The sequence below is a fragment of the Papilio polytes genome, unplaced genomic scaffold, assembly GCF_000836215.1.
Source record: "Papilio polytes unplaced genomic scaffold, Ppol_1.0 DF821511.1, whole genome shotgun sequence".
Classification (NCBI taxonomy): domain Eukaryota; kingdom Metazoa; phylum Arthropoda; class Insecta; order Lepidoptera; family Papilionidae; genus Papilio; species Papilio polytes.
Window position 1 is genome coordinate 2,994,594 of NW_013527693.1, and position 15,610 is coordinate 3,010,203.

General features: G+C 36.4%; 1 protein-coding gene across 6 annotated transcripts in view; it reads left to right on the forward strand.

The window, feature by feature from the left end:
* Nucleotides 1-12,719, forward strand: part of LOC106108522 (protein alan shepard) — a 110,981-nt gene extending 98,262 nt beyond the window's left edge. For 3 of the 6 annotated variants that reach the window (XM_013289701.1, XM_013289702.1, XM_013289707.1), the window contains exons 4-11: nucleotides 7,224-7,486; nucleotides 7,610-7,668; nucleotides 8,341-8,465; nucleotides 9,823-10,017; nucleotides 10,459-10,602; nucleotides 11,692-12,000; nucleotides 12,303-12,341; nucleotides 12,500-12,719. In XM_013289701.1, the coding sequence (XP_013145155.1) occupies nucleotides 7,224-7,486; nucleotides 7,610-7,668; nucleotides 8,341-8,465; nucleotides 9,823-10,017; nucleotides 10,459-10,602; nucleotides 11,692-12,000; nucleotides 12,303-12,341; nucleotides 12,500-12,631 (1,266 nt within the window). In that variant the 3' untranslated portion in view covers nucleotides 12,632-12,719. The remainder of the gene's footprint in view (nucleotides 1-7,223; nucleotides 7,487-7,609; nucleotides 7,669-8,340; nucleotides 8,466-9,822; nucleotides 10,018-10,458; nucleotides 10,603-11,691; nucleotides 12,001-12,302; nucleotides 12,342-12,499) is intronic. The other 3 variants (XM_013289703.1, XM_013289704.1, XM_013289706.1) reach the window with 3 other exon arrangements.
* The last annotated feature ends 2,891 nt before the right edge of the window (nucleotides 12,720-15,610 follow it).

The window sequence follows — 15,610 nt, forward strand, 5'->3', positions numbered from 1 at the left end:
TGCGCGAGGAAACAGATGTATGCAGAGATTGTATGAATTACATTTAATGTCTTCTAACTTCGTTCAGAATAAACGACAAAAAGATTAAAAATAATCAATATTAAACCTTTAATAAACAACATTTAAAACCTTTGAATCATACGAGTACTAATATTATAAATGCGAAAGTTTAGATGGATGGATGTTTGTTAGAGTTTGTAGCCTTGTAGAATTTCGATGAAATTTGGCATAGTTGTAGAGGATATTCTGGAAGAACACATAGGCTATTCACTTTTTTTTTCAATTCCACGCGGACGGAGTCGTGGGCGAAAGCTAGTATACCATAAGGTCTCAATGTTAATTAAGTAAGATATAATTTAATTTTCTATATCAAAATTATGATACAGTTTAAGTAACCATTAAATAACTGTGAGTGCTGAAGAGTTTTTGTCTTGTTATCTCTTCATTAAAGCTACTGTTTCCTATTTACATTGGTCCATTTAATTATGTTTTCACAGTTTAAAGCTTGTCGTGCCTATTACGTTGAAATAAAACGTTCATTCCGAATTAACTTTAGTACCGAGATATAAGAACAGCACCCCTTATCCTATCTGCTCTTTTCGAATAAATATTAACGCCTGTAACACACAACCGCGAAAGCGAACCTATACAGAAACAAAGCGGAGACCCTTTACCCCATAGTGAGTCTATCTAAATAGCTACATTAAATTACTCATAGTTTCCGGTTCGCTTCCGCATTTGTGTGCTACAAGCGTAAATGTTGATGCGATACAGCGTTGCTGATTGAATCGACGATAAAACAAATGGATCTCTCGCTCAATTTAAATAGATTGAATAGGATTTATGTTTCATTTCGCGAGGCTGGGACGTGAATAGCCGAATCCTCGACGCTATTATTTCCCATAGACTGAATACAATGTATTGTCGATATTATCAAAGCAACTCGCTGATTCTTTAATTAGTTGGATTATGATGTTATTGTAGAGGAATTAGTATACACTTTACACGTTGGGTTAGAAACCCAACAAATACGATATGGAAATAGATATTTTTGATATAAACTCTCAATGATTCCATTACTAGAGGTTAGCCATCAGTTCAATGAACCTAGCGATCTCCTGTGCCAAGCAAAAAAAGTTGCAACGTTGGTAATAGCGGTCTACTTTCAGATGTTTCTTAACCATGACTGTCTTTAGTATGTTTAAATAATTACAATGCTTGTTTTCATAGTTAGATTTCATATATGATGATTCCAGTAATCACTCACCCTAATCATACTTAATACTAATAGTGAGAAAGTTTAGATGGATGTTTGTTAGAGTTTGTAGCCTAAGCGGTTGAACGGATTTCGTTGAAATTTGGTATAGATAGAGGATAGGCTATTCACTTTTTTTAATGCTACTCGGACGGAGTCTCGGGCGATAGCTAGTGAAGTAATAAATGACAGAAAATAATGAAGTAAATGCTAGACTAATCGGTACCTATTCTCTGTATAGCCGTGAGCATCATGCATTACAATGTATCATGTAACTAGTAATTTAATATGTCTTAGTCAGATGGCACTTACTTAAAATTATTTTAATATCATAAACTTCAAGTGTAGAACCCAACGATGTCTGAAATTCGTTATAATTTCATAGACTCGCCCGACGTTAGCGATAATAAAAGGCACTTGAAAACGCTGGAGGCCACTCAACGACCAGACCACTCGCTACCCCCTACCTACCTCCCACTCTTAATAATATCAGCGTATGGTATTGCATTCCATTTAAAAGATGCCCGTTATGTTGGAAGTTGAAAGCCTGACATCGGAAGGAATATTTACATACTTCTATACATGTCTAATACTATATAAAGAGGAAAGATTTGTATTTTTGTTTGTATTGAAATAACTCAAAAACTACTGGGCCGATTTCGAAAATTCTTTCACCATTAAAAAGCAACGTTATCATTGAATAACACATGCTAATGCATATATTAATAATGCATCATATTTAATTTTTTTTTTAATTTCCCGCGGGCAAAGTCGCGAGCAACAGCCAGTCTAATATACTACTATAATAGTTTATTAGATAGATGTTTGTGTAGATATTTATAAATATCACTCTGTAAAAACATAAATTACTTTAATAAGTAATTAGACATCATTAAGACCGCAATTGATAAATTATTCAACGACACATCAACAACGATCATCTTTGAGTTTAAAAATCTCTTTAATGTACCGCAAACATTAACCCAAATTAAATGTTACCTTCATGCATAAACATTTAATAAAATAAAATCAAGTATCAAAATTAATGCCCATCAACATCAAAGTGAATACCGAACATAGTCACCGCAAACTTGTGAAAACAATACTGAGGATATCGACTTTCGAAGCATTGTATAAACTCATATTCATATCCCTTATTTCCCTTTGAAAAAAAAACAGAGACAACAAATGTGTCAATACAAGTATTACGCCAGTGAGATTTCACGGTTACAAGAGAGTGTTGGATGTCGCTGTGATTGCGTCCTTGCGAACTGTTTTCATTTCCCGCCGTCACACGTCAACTTGACGCCTGTCGAAGCTTTGCCTTGATGAAGCTGCGAGGCTGCGGCGTTGAACAAGCTTTTCATAACCATTGTGACGAGAATGAGTGTAGCCATAGTCAATAGCTACTGTTCAGTACTACTCATATTAATTTAAGAATAAAATAGAACTGTTGGTATAAGTTAATATTAATAAAATGATTATTGTATGCTCTGATTTTAATTAAAAGTGAGTATGTTGTTGACGATAAAGGAATAAAAATTTAATTTACACAATAATTCTAACTTATCCTCTTTAACAAAAAGGACAGAATTCATAATGATTAAAAATAAAGTATCCAAAGCCGCTGTTTATGTAAAAGTCATGGTTACCAATGAGTACCAACTACTAGTCCGTTAACACGTTTACTACGGCGGCGAGGCTAAATGCGCCCCCAATGAAATATCACCAGCACTAGGATAGATTAAATTGCTATAACTTTGTGGAAACATAATTTATAAACCTGAGATAATCGTTCCGCACGAACGAGATCAACATAGTTTCCTTCGCCCGCACCAGTTTACGTACCGCGGCAGGCCGATATCGGCCTGTTACACAATCAGTGTGTTTATTTGAAACAAACTGTAGGATCGTATTATAATCCCTACTATAACATATATTAACAGACCTAGATACAAACTTCCATAGCGTATATTTGCCCAGCTTTACCCCGCTACTTCGAAAGTGTTTGCTTAAACTTTAAAGGTCCAATTGCAACTCAATCTCGGGCGGAAATGTTGAAGCCGCAGAGGCAATACAGCGGCAAGTCTAGACCCGACTCCCACAGGACGCGTCGACTAGAGCAATAATACCCAATTTATAGTGCACAGCCAACATTAATGTTAAAATGATACATGTATATGAAAGTTGTTTTGACGAGTAAAATTATGTTGCAACATCTGATAAGCAAGTTTTTTTACAATGAATAAAGTTTGTTATTTCCTACTCTATATAATTTCTAAAGTAGAAATCGTAACATTCTTCTAATACTCTTCATAATACTTGAAAGCTGATATATCGTTTATCCGAAAAAGGTTTGCATTTGAAGATCAGATAAATATATGTTGAGATTTTTTTGCTATCGAAGCAATACCTTCTAGACTGTATTTATGATTTATGCCGAACCCTTTTGCAACCACCTTGAAGGAAATTTACAGATAAAAATTAGTCTGTATTATGCCTTTTTCATTACAAACAAAAAAATGTAAACTTAGAATTTAAAGTCTTGGTGAGTAAACTATTTTTAATGCTTAAGTTTTCCTTAACTTTGTAATAAGAGTTCCAAAATAATGCAATTGGAGCTAGATTGTTCCTAATTTGTAATTGCAAATTGTCTTGTAAAGTCCCATTTAATAATCGTCTAGTAATTGTTAATAGTGATCCGAGCGGCGGGCTTCGCTACAATTAATCAAATTATTCAATTAAACTCTCAGTCCATGAAACACCTTATTTTAAAGCATTCAGTTCCTTGTAATTCGACGTTACGACTCCCAAATGCTATCTTCTTGCAAAATTAAATCATGTTAGCAAGATGGCGGTATGAAGTAGTTAAACCTACTTTGTCTGTAGTGTAAATTACGTTACTTTTTACGTATTCGAAATGAGTATGTATCGATATTGTCTTGAGGAAACAATCTCTCTTGTATAACATTCAATTCAACACAATAAATTAAAGAATGTTTAAATTCTTAACAAAATATATACCTCTAGTACATTTACTGTATTAATAAATACTCGGTTACATTCTAATTAACAATTAATTTTCACGTCACGTTTAAACGTTGACATTTCAGCTATTATTTACTTAAGCGAATAAAATACTGTTAATGTACTTTACAGCTTTCGCTGAACGAAAATTACGTTTACATAAATCTGCTTTAAATATACGTACAACGAAACAAATGAGTACAAACTCTACATAAAGGGAAACCATTTTAAACACAGAAACAAATCTACAACCCTAATACAGTGGAAAAGTTAGATGGAAAATGCAGAGCTTTTAAAAATTACAACTTTTAAAGCTTTTTTGCTGTATTGAAATATAATGTTTTAGATTGTTACTAATTCTATAATTAACGACTGAAAGACTATACAGTTTATTTAGTTAATTTAGAGTTTATTTACTAAGTTGTAATATAGATTTCCTTTTATCGCCTATCACTAGAACACAAACCTGATTAATAGTCCAGTGAACTTTAGTAGCAAAAAACAACCTACGTTATGTTGTTTATCAACTTACTACCTCGCGTATGTGTCGACGACATAGCGCTTACGGGCGTATGTTAATTAAGTATAACCGTGGATTTCCACTGACAAAACATCCTCACAATACTATGTTATCTCTGTTTTTCCTAAGCGAATGACAGAGACGAATATATGTTTTTGCATAACTCGTCAGTAGAAACCAATTTAAAATGACGCTATATGTTTACTACTCCTTAAAGGCACATATAAATTCTTCTCACACTTTACTCACACTATAGTAGTACGTAGTTTCCCGTATTTTCTATTACGCACTCGAATAGACTGGCACATTGATCGTTTACGACATTATTCGAATTCCTTTGCAGTCTCGACAGATATTGTTTGTAGTACATACGTAGTTCTTAATATACCGACTTCTACTCATTGAAGATATTAAATCTATAAATGTCAGACTCGATTGCGTCTGAGGAGTGAAAGTAAATAATGATGTTAATGTAACCTTTATTATCTTTGGTAGTCTAAGGAGTTTATTATAGACTATAAAAGTAGCCTATAGTATGCCCGTCTAAGTCAGTCACCCTTTCAGTGAAAGTTCCGTCTAAATCGGCCCAGCCGTTTCGGACATTACTAACGCGACTTGCGGGTAGACAGACCAAAAAAAATGCGATTTTCGTTATTAGCAACGCAAATACATCATCTTCCTGAAATCTGGAATTTTCGTTTTGATATTGCAGACACTCCAATTGTTTTATATGTAATAGATTTTAGAATTTAATAGACCTTATTAACATTAACATCGATTTCAAATACTAGTTTAATCAACAACACAGCGTTTGCTGTCTTTTTTAAACACTCAAGATTCAATTATTATTTACTCTGTGGTTCTTAAATCCGCATTCATGTTGTTTACCGGACGAAGGCCAATTCCCGATTCAACCTACGATGTACTCGTTAGTCGGAACTAACTGTCGGTCCATAAATGTGGGGCTAACCACGTGCTGGTCATACCGTTGCCCACAGCAGACTGCGATCAAAAAAGAAACACTTAAACTCCTTTTCCACTAAGCTACTAATCGTGTGCGGCTAGTCGCATTATTTATATAAACAAACTTTTGCGCATCAATGACTTTGATCTATTAATCCACATCAAAAACATATTCAGATTAAAATAAATTTGTATCATTTAAAAAAAACATGTTCTACTGAGCCTATTTTTCGTACAATACAGACAATATCGTCTGGTTTCAGGCATTCCTATTTGAAACGCATTGTGTTTCTGGGAAAAAGTGGTTCATTCGTACATTTTCTAACGATCGAGTTTGTTGATAGAAATGGTTCCGCCAGTCGTCGATAAAGGGCGCAGTCGCACACGACTATTAGTTTAGTGAAAAAGATGTCTTATAAGCAAGCCTGTACCGGGCGTGCTCTGAATCGGCATGCGCTCATTACCCGACCCTATTCATTACCGAGCTAAATAACTAATGGCGTAGCGTCTTACACGTCTCACCAGTTAGTTTCAATGAAGCCCGTTCCCGTGGACGGAAGCGCTTAACGCTGCTATAAATTGGACTCGTCGATACACTTGATCTGATTTTATAGATTTATGAAAAAAGTTAAAAGAACTAGTTGTTACGAGAAAAAAATCATTTTTTTATTTAATGTAGTTACTATTGTAACATACAGAAGTTGCGTTTCTTTGTTCACAAAATTTCACTACTTTATCGTGGATGGGGATACCGTAGTATCCGAGTTAGAAGAAAATGGACATTAGTCATGTCCTTAATAAGTTAAAGTACTTCGTAAACACTAAAGTTGTTTAAGAAATGATAATCGTTAAATAAATAAACCACAATGTGCAAGTCCCACTTGTTTTTTGCAGAACATCTCATTTCTCTCGACTGTCGGCCGAACGCCGAACAAAAAATATGAAAGACGTCCTTTTAATGTCTTTATTGCAGTGAAACTTAATGCCTGTTCACATTACTGATCTGGTTAATTTCACTCGTAAACAAGTCCGACAGACGAATAACATGAGTAAATCTATACGAGCCAGAGTAGTAAAAGAGAGAGACAGATTTGAAGTTGTAAAATTTTATTTATGTTTGATTTGTAATTTTTAGTTTTACAGTAAAAAACAAAACCCGTAACATTATCAAACAAATGCATTATCTACTACTAATATTATACAGAGGAAAGATTTGTATTTTTGTATGGATTGATATGCCTCATACACTATTGGGGCGATTAAAAATGTATTGCATCATTAGAAAGGTAATTTATCTGTGAGTACCATAGCTACCATATATGTTATAATTTTAGCTAAAATTAAAAAATAATTTGATGAAATTATGAAACATGTTTGGTCTATGTAAAAAGAGTGTAAAAATGTATCTATAAAATCCAGTTAACAGTAATCTACAATTTGTAATTTGTTGTTTTTCAGTACACGGGGGCAATGAGCGGTGGTTGCGGTGGCGGGGGTACGCGGGTGCCCACCGCGGCGTCGCCTGCCAACACGGCGTCGTCATCATCGTCCAACACGGGCTCTGCTGGCGGCACGCGGTCCACCAGCCTTAGCACGGGTCCGCCGCCCGCCAGCTCGGCGTCCACAGGCGCACCAGGCGACCAGCTTAGCCGCACCAACCTCTACATACGAGGCCTCGGCCAGAATACCACCGATAAGGACCTTGTCCAGATGTGCCAGATGTAAGTCAACTTATCCTTCTTTCTCTGTTAATAAAAGACTGCTGTACTGTTGCAATGACTTGTAGAACATTAAATATTGTGATTTATTTGCTGACGTCTAAATATTTTGTTCTTTTTTTTCAGGTACGGCAATATAATTTCAACAAAGGCAATATTGGATAAAAATACAAATAAATGTAAAGGTAAACAACATTCGTACGTACTCTATCCCTTACTAACACTATCATAGTTAATTTGTATATCCTGTATCTACATAATATATGTTACTTCTAGTTGAACCTACCTTATCAGTGCATAGATTCACGTATGTATGTAACGTATAATATATGATATCTAAAATGTTAATGTTTCAATATATTTTGCATTGAAAGATTTAATTCGTAACTAATGTTAATATTTTCTAGAATACCATATATCTTCATTAAAATAATCCATCTATGGTGAGAATTTTTTTCCAATATATGCACGATTCTAGATTCGATTTATTCATGTTTACCTTTCTTCATATAAAAATATATAAATCATGATATGTTGATTTTCACGTATTGTTTTCGTAGCGTCATCCACACTTTATGCACCAAAGCACAGATAAATTTCTAAATTTAACTTAACAAAGATGGCACGCTCGCATCTATCGATGTGTTCGATGCGAACCTTCCGCGTTCATACTATCTGTCATCCTGCTACTTTGTGTAGGCAAGTAGGTATGTTTGTGTCACTAGTTTATAATGTTTCATAGATATTTTATATGTTTTCAATTCTTAGATGTCCTCTATTATAAGCATGTGATTTTAAATTTGTCGAACGTAATGAGGTCATTTCATTATAAAATGTTTTAACTTTTATCTCCGCAGGGTATGGTTTTGTAGATTTCGAAACGATCGCGTCGGCGGAAGCGGCGGTAAAAGGATTACAAGCAAAAGGTGTTCAGGCCCAGATGGCTAAAGTGGGTATCTGGTTCCTGCGTAGACTGAACCGTGTACGTTGTGCATGCAAGTAATACTATTATGACTAACCGCCTCATCCTAACCCGCTCTCATCCAACTACATTGGTACCGACATTACAGAATCGATTCTTTTACATATACGCTGTCAGCAACTGTTTCAGAGGAAAATCAACTCAATGACGTATGTATTAAAAGTAAAAATACTACGACAAATTACATCTTTTAATAGCACTATATTTCGTGTTATATTGAAACAAGGATTCTCTAGCACGATACTACCTAAATAAACACTTTGGGTTTAAAATGGCAGTCAATTGTTATTTTTCAATACTTCTTACAATAGTAAAAAAAATTGTGGAAAACAATGATTTAGTGAAGTGAATCCCAATCCATTCCCATATTCCATCTACCATTACATATAGCTATAGTTTTAAAAAAATACTATTAATCATATGGCCGTAATATTTGAACTTTAAACAAACATAAACAATATATTCTATTTACTGCTAGAATCAACACAATGAACAAACAAATCTACTTGATAAATACTTTCCATTCATGATAAAATATAAAGATTTTTTATATTCTATAGCCTAGTGCAGGCTTATCTTGATTAGATTCCGTAGGTCCAGTTGTAACGCCAGTACACACGCATCAATTTCTATAATCGATACGTCAGTTTGTGTTTGGGGTACCGTGACAAGCGATAGTTTCGCGCGTTCGTACGTCCGTACGGCGAGAGACTAGTTCGTTGTAAGTATTAGCTATCCTGTCAGTGGTTCGCTCGGCGCCGACATAACGCTTACCTAACTTACTTGAGACATGTCCATCCTGTCGTCTGTATATCGTTTGCTTTAGCGTCATAACAATGTACTATCGCTACTGGGCTCTGGGTATTTCTATGCTTTCAATATTAAATAGTGTGTATGCGATTTAACCAGCTTCATAATCTCTATATGCTGATATATTCAAATGTCGTTAATAACATTACTAAATATAATACTTAATATATTATAGCGTATTAGATCCTAACCGCTGATTTACAAATTGTCCGAGTTGGCTTCAGTGTCTAGATTATCTATGCGGGCTTTGAGCTAATGTCAATATACGTATTCTGAGACAGCCTTTCATTCCTTTGTTAAAGCGTTAATTATGATTACTAAATAACTTAGCTTCTTTAATTCAAAGTTTACTTCTGTAACGTCCTTAAAATTTACAAAAAAAAAAACATTTCATACTTTCATACACAGATATTGATTCCATTTTAATGACACTTTTTTAATCACACTCAAATTTCAAATTCGAATTCCAAATTTAAATTCAAATATCATCAAAAGCATTGAACTATCCGAGCAAGTACTTGATCTGTGCGTTGTGATGCGTTCGCAGCAACAGGAGCAGGACCCGACCAACCTTTACATGGCCAACCTGCCGCCACACTTCAAGGAGAACGATGTGGACCAACTGCTCGCCAAGTTCGGGCAGGTGGTGTCGACGCGCATACTACGCGATACGCACGGCCATAGCAAGGGCGTTGGTTTTGCAAGAATGGAATCGCGCGAAAAATGCGAGCAGATCATTCAGGTAAACGAACACGTTTATTCAAAAATATCAGCGAATTTAACACCACAAGAAAAGTAATCTTATTTCGAACATCTACTTTCTAGCAGTATTCAGATACAGAACCTAATAATTATAAACTAACCTAACATCATGAACATGATCAGAAAGAGGGTAGTGGTAGCAGCTGAATCCATGATTATTTATGATTTACTAGCTTTCGTCCGCGTGAACTTAAAAAAAAAAACAAAAGTAAGTAACCTATGTGCCCTTCCAGACTACCCTCTAAATCTATGCCAAATTTTATAAAGATCAGGTTAGGCTACAAACTCTAACAAACAACCATCCATTTAAACTTTCGCATTTATAACATTAGTATGACGGGCTCTAGATAGTACGGTTTATATCTTTTGTTTGTGTTTAGTTACTTTTCAGATAAAAGCAGTAATTTTGTTTATATTTCAGATGTTTAATGGCAACTCGATACCGGGGGCCAAGGAGCCGCTGCTTGTGAAGTTCGCTGACGGCGGCAGCAAGAAGAAGTCACTCTACAAGCAGAACGACAACGGCGGCCGAATGTGGCGGGACAACAATGAATCCATTACTCAGGTACTACTATAATCAATTTACTATATAGAACATATAGAAAGAGCTTCGCTTACAAGTACTGGCTGTTTAATACTGATAGGCTTATCAATATGAGGCGGTTAATTTATTGAAACACTAGCTTTTGCCGGCGACTCTGTCCGCGTGGTATTGAAAAAACAAAAATAAGTAGCCTATGTGTTCTTCTGGACTATGTTCTACACCTAGACCGATTTCATCGAGATCCATACCGCAGTTTAGGCTACAAACTCTAACAAACATCTATCCATCCATCTGAGATTGGTAAGATTATAAATGTATGTTTGGACATTTGTTGTACATATTTTTTTGCATATAGAAGCGACTTAACAGTCTATAACAGCTTACAGTACAAAATATCCAATAGTTCATCCACTTAGTATTTAAGTGACAATGGTTCGATAAAAGAAGTAAAACGGATTGGGTTTATTAATAATTAGGAAATCCATTGCTCCATAAAAAGGTTAAGATTACATATATCTAGTATTATGTACTCTCATATATTTGTTCATTCATTCTGTGTTTTTATTTTTTTTTACATTTTAAAGTTGATTTTACGTATCTTGTACCACCTTGTTTTTCTTTTCAGTTTGTAATATATGTTTTTTTTTTATTTTAGGATTGAACCGAAGACCTAAGAATTTTATTTTGCAAGTTATTTGTACCATCCATTATTTCTATTCTTTCTTATTTATGTTTTGTTTTGTTGACTGTGCTGGTGCAAATTAAGAATTCTTGCATTGGCATGAGTCTTTCCTATCACTGATTTTGTTAAATATCATACAATGAGTGTCCTTGTACATACTATATACAGGGTGTAAGGATTGAAGTGTACAACGCAAGACTAAAACAGATTAAAACAGGAAGAGCGACATTACATCTTATATTCAATATTCAATGTTGCTAACTTTCAAGTGAGGTCAGCCATATTTTCATAATGTGGAATTGGTAGCCTTCCGTCGTCTGTACGTTCCGGTTGAAGAACACCCTGTATAAAGTGTGTGAACTTGGTGAAATCTGTGGTATTAGTAGTATGGTTGTCAGTGATGAAGGACGCGTGGAGACGTTGAGCAGACGGTGTGGTTCCAGGCGATGAGCGTGAGCGGCGTGTACGCGGGCGGCGTGGCGGCGGGCAACGCGGCGGAGTGCGGCGGCGTGTACCGCGGCGCCGGCGTCTACGGCCTCGCGTACCACCCGCAGCTGCACCACCCGCACCCCGCCGCCTGGCTGCCCTACGCCGCGCTGCTGCCACCCGCGCACCCCCATGCGCACCCCACACACGCGGCGCACCCCGCGCACGCCCCGCACGCCGCGCACCCCTCGCACCCCGCGCACGCTGCGCACCCCGCGCACCTGCCCATCGACTCCGTGCCCAGCCAATACGTGAGTACTTACAACAATTACTATTAAATAATATACAATATGTTTAGTACTTTATCTGCATTTTTACATTTAATTACCAATAATTAAATGGCAGGTTTAGTACCATGGTTATGAAGTTTGTAAATCTTATGACGTCATAACTTATTTTTATTAATTTAGTAGAAGAAATGACACCTATTCTATCGCCGCTCAGACTATAGAAAGGAGTCGCAGGCACAACCGGCTGGCGTCGATTACGACGGAGGAATATTCAGTCAAAATAAAAACATGAACAAAACGACTGAATTATTTTCCTTTTCCAGGTAAACTGGGACAGCCTAAGGCCGGAAAATGAATTATACGTGAGTGTTCATATTAAATTGCAAACACAAACGCTCTTCATTGTAATCGATAATATAGTCTTATTGCTTCGCCCATAATCACCGTTTAGATGTTCTTCGCTTTTGGGTTTCGTATTGAAAAAGGCGGAGAGTATATGTCAATTTTCGTTGTGTTTCAGTACTTCCCGTCGCCGCCGTACCAGTTCTTCGCGGGCCCGACGCCGCCCATCATCCAGATGCCGATGGAGAGCGAGCAGGCGTCGACCGCGGCGTCGCCGGACGAGGCGTACCAGCCCTACCCGGCCAAGTAGACGCCGCGCCTTGCAGCGCCCGCAGCGCCCGCAGCGCCCGCAGCGCCCCGCGGCGCCGCACGCCACTACCCATGCTGTACACGAGCCAAAAATCAAAGCAACTGTGACTTTTTACGATGTTAATTTGTTTTAGTTTTAATTTGCGGCCGTTGTAGACTTCATCGAAAGCTCCGCCCGGTCTCTCGTCGCCTGTTCACTATTTATTGTCTCGCCCGCACCGGCCCCGCGCCGACCCCGCGCCGGCCAGTACCAGCCCCGCGCCGGCCAGCAGCGACCCCGCACCGGCCGCGCATGCGCTGTGATGTTTTGATGAGGTCTTGTGACGGTTCGAGGAGAGGATTTGATGTATAGGTTATAGCTGCAATTTTAAATGTGTTTTGACATTTTAATTTTATTATTGTTTTATGGAAAAATTTTAAATATAAGATTTTAGGTGCAGGTTTTGAACACGTTGACAAGATTATTTAAGATAGTTAGGTATTTATTTTAGCATAGTATAATTTCTCGATTGATTTTTTTATTGAAACTTGTCCTCGAACGGGAATATACATTTTTATTTTTGATTCAGTGTCATATATTGTAGGATAACGGGGATTTTTAATCGCATAATGAATACATCACATCTTTATAATGAACAAACCGTGCAATCTTAATTTCTAATCTTGTAAAAAGGGATGAGTTTTATATGATCGAAGTATTGGAATGTAAAGTTTTATAAAGTTGTAGTTTCCTGGCATTTTGCAGGAATAGAATGAGCAATATCAGGAGCGGTGGGGATGGAAAGATTTTTGAAATGGTCATATCATGATAAAAAAAAGTTTATACCAATGAAATTGTAAAGGAAACGACTTATGTGTGTTATGGTTAGGAATGATAAAGATACCGATTAGAACTTGTGCGTAAAATTTATTAAGAAGATTTAGAATCTTCAGTTGAGATGTAAGTATTTTTAAAATACAAAAGAAAGTTGGTTTTATCGCGTTATAGTTAGAACGGCAGATTATAAACAAAATGAATTTGGTCGCGAAACGTGTTAGCGACGGTCGATATTTGAGCCACAACGTTGTTATGGATGGAACTGAATGTTTGTACGTCCAAAGAAGTTTGGCATGGTGCTTATTTGTTTGGAAAAGGTTCTATATCGAGGAACAGTATTACCTACGTTAAAAATTTTGGTCCCTTACGCAGTCTTCCAAGGATCGCGGGTACCTAATTTTAAAGCATTTCATTGTTCGTATTTATTATTTTGCGGGAGTTAAAAATTTCGGTTTTCAAGTGCCGAAAACCCTAGCCGCTTGAGTCTTAAGAATGAAAGAAAACTTTTTGCTATCTGCTCGACAATAAACACGCAAAGTTTTTACGCATTTTCACGATTTCACAACTCCGTTTTACGCGTAGCTTAGCCACGTCGCTACGTCGAGTTCAATATTAGAGGCTTCTTCAAGATTTATGTTCTATAAATATTTACTGAAGGATAATAGTGTATTTCCTAATCGATAACGTCGTTGCCAAACCCGTCAGACTGAATTGTATACCGTAAACTTCCAATAAGTTATTTCTTGATCCGTGTTTAAACGTTAAAAAATATAATCGACATTAATTGCAGCTCTTAAAGAGGCCGTAAAGGCGTCTCGCGAACAAAGGTCCCCACGCGGCTAGTGGCCAGTGGCCAACGGCAATAAGGTTAGAGGCCAGTGGCTAGTGGCCAGTGGCCAGCGACGCGGAACATGCGCTGACATCTAGCAATAAGCCTTTATTTAACTTCTATTTATACATTTTACGAGTCTATACAAATTTTTGTAACGAAACTCATGCTCGAAATACTTGAATAATGAGGTGATACTTTTTTGAGAATCATGTACTGAATCAAAACCGTAGTTGTTATGTTTAGGCGGTCGGCACATTCCACTAGAGAACTTCGAACAAAAAAAATTCCACGATTGATTTCCACATTATGAGTTGTGAGGGATTCGAAATCCGTACAGTGAACGCCAATTTTGGCAAAATCGAGCACATTTTGTACCATCACGTAGGTTTTGGGTACACTTTATGACTTTATATAAAATTTGATATTTTTATATTGAATATATATGTATAAATTATACATGGATATGTATACATGTATACACATTGTTGATGGGTACGAACGGGACCCGCTATATCGCAACTGTTTAATTCTATTTTGGCACGTCGAGAATTCATCAGAACCAAAGTATACAAATCATTAAAGTCGAGTAAGATGTAGGAAAATATTTATACAACTCAGGGACTGAAGACTAGGTAAATGTTTGATATATTAACTGTATTTTAACTGACTTTATTCAAAACCTGTGGACCGATTTAATAAAAATACAGGAACTGAGATTAGCTTATAGCAGGTTTTGAAAAACGTAGAATTTTGAACAATCTTGTAGATCTGTTTATGTTTGGTTTTACATCATAAATATGCTTAAAATTTACTGTATATGAATTTTACTTTTATACAGCGTAGCTTCTCACTTTTACAAAACAACATTCACTTTTAATATAAAAATGAATTTTATTTTAATGTAAAGGCGTCATTATTTAAAAAGGCAATTGCTAAAGTGTTTGTGGACAGGCGGTAACCGACTACTCTTGCGACTTACGTCCCCTATAATAATGAAAAGTGAGATTTTTTTTTTAGAGTTAATTCGAAGGAACACCTGTAGATCAGTTTTATATTCGTATAAATCTGGATCGAGCCAAATTTAGTATACTGTATAGAAAACCGCCTTTACATCTTGTGACAATTGTCTACTGCGTGTAGCATCGACGACCACGTTTGGTGCTTAGTTAGGTGACTTGATCATTTAGTGTTCAACGACACTGTGGCTTCCTGTCAAAGCAGTCTTCCGATAGATATTTCCGCTAATATTTTTGTTTATGATCGATGTCAAAATATTATAAATTCGAATTATAATTTTACAAATATACATAATATTATTATACAAAATGTGT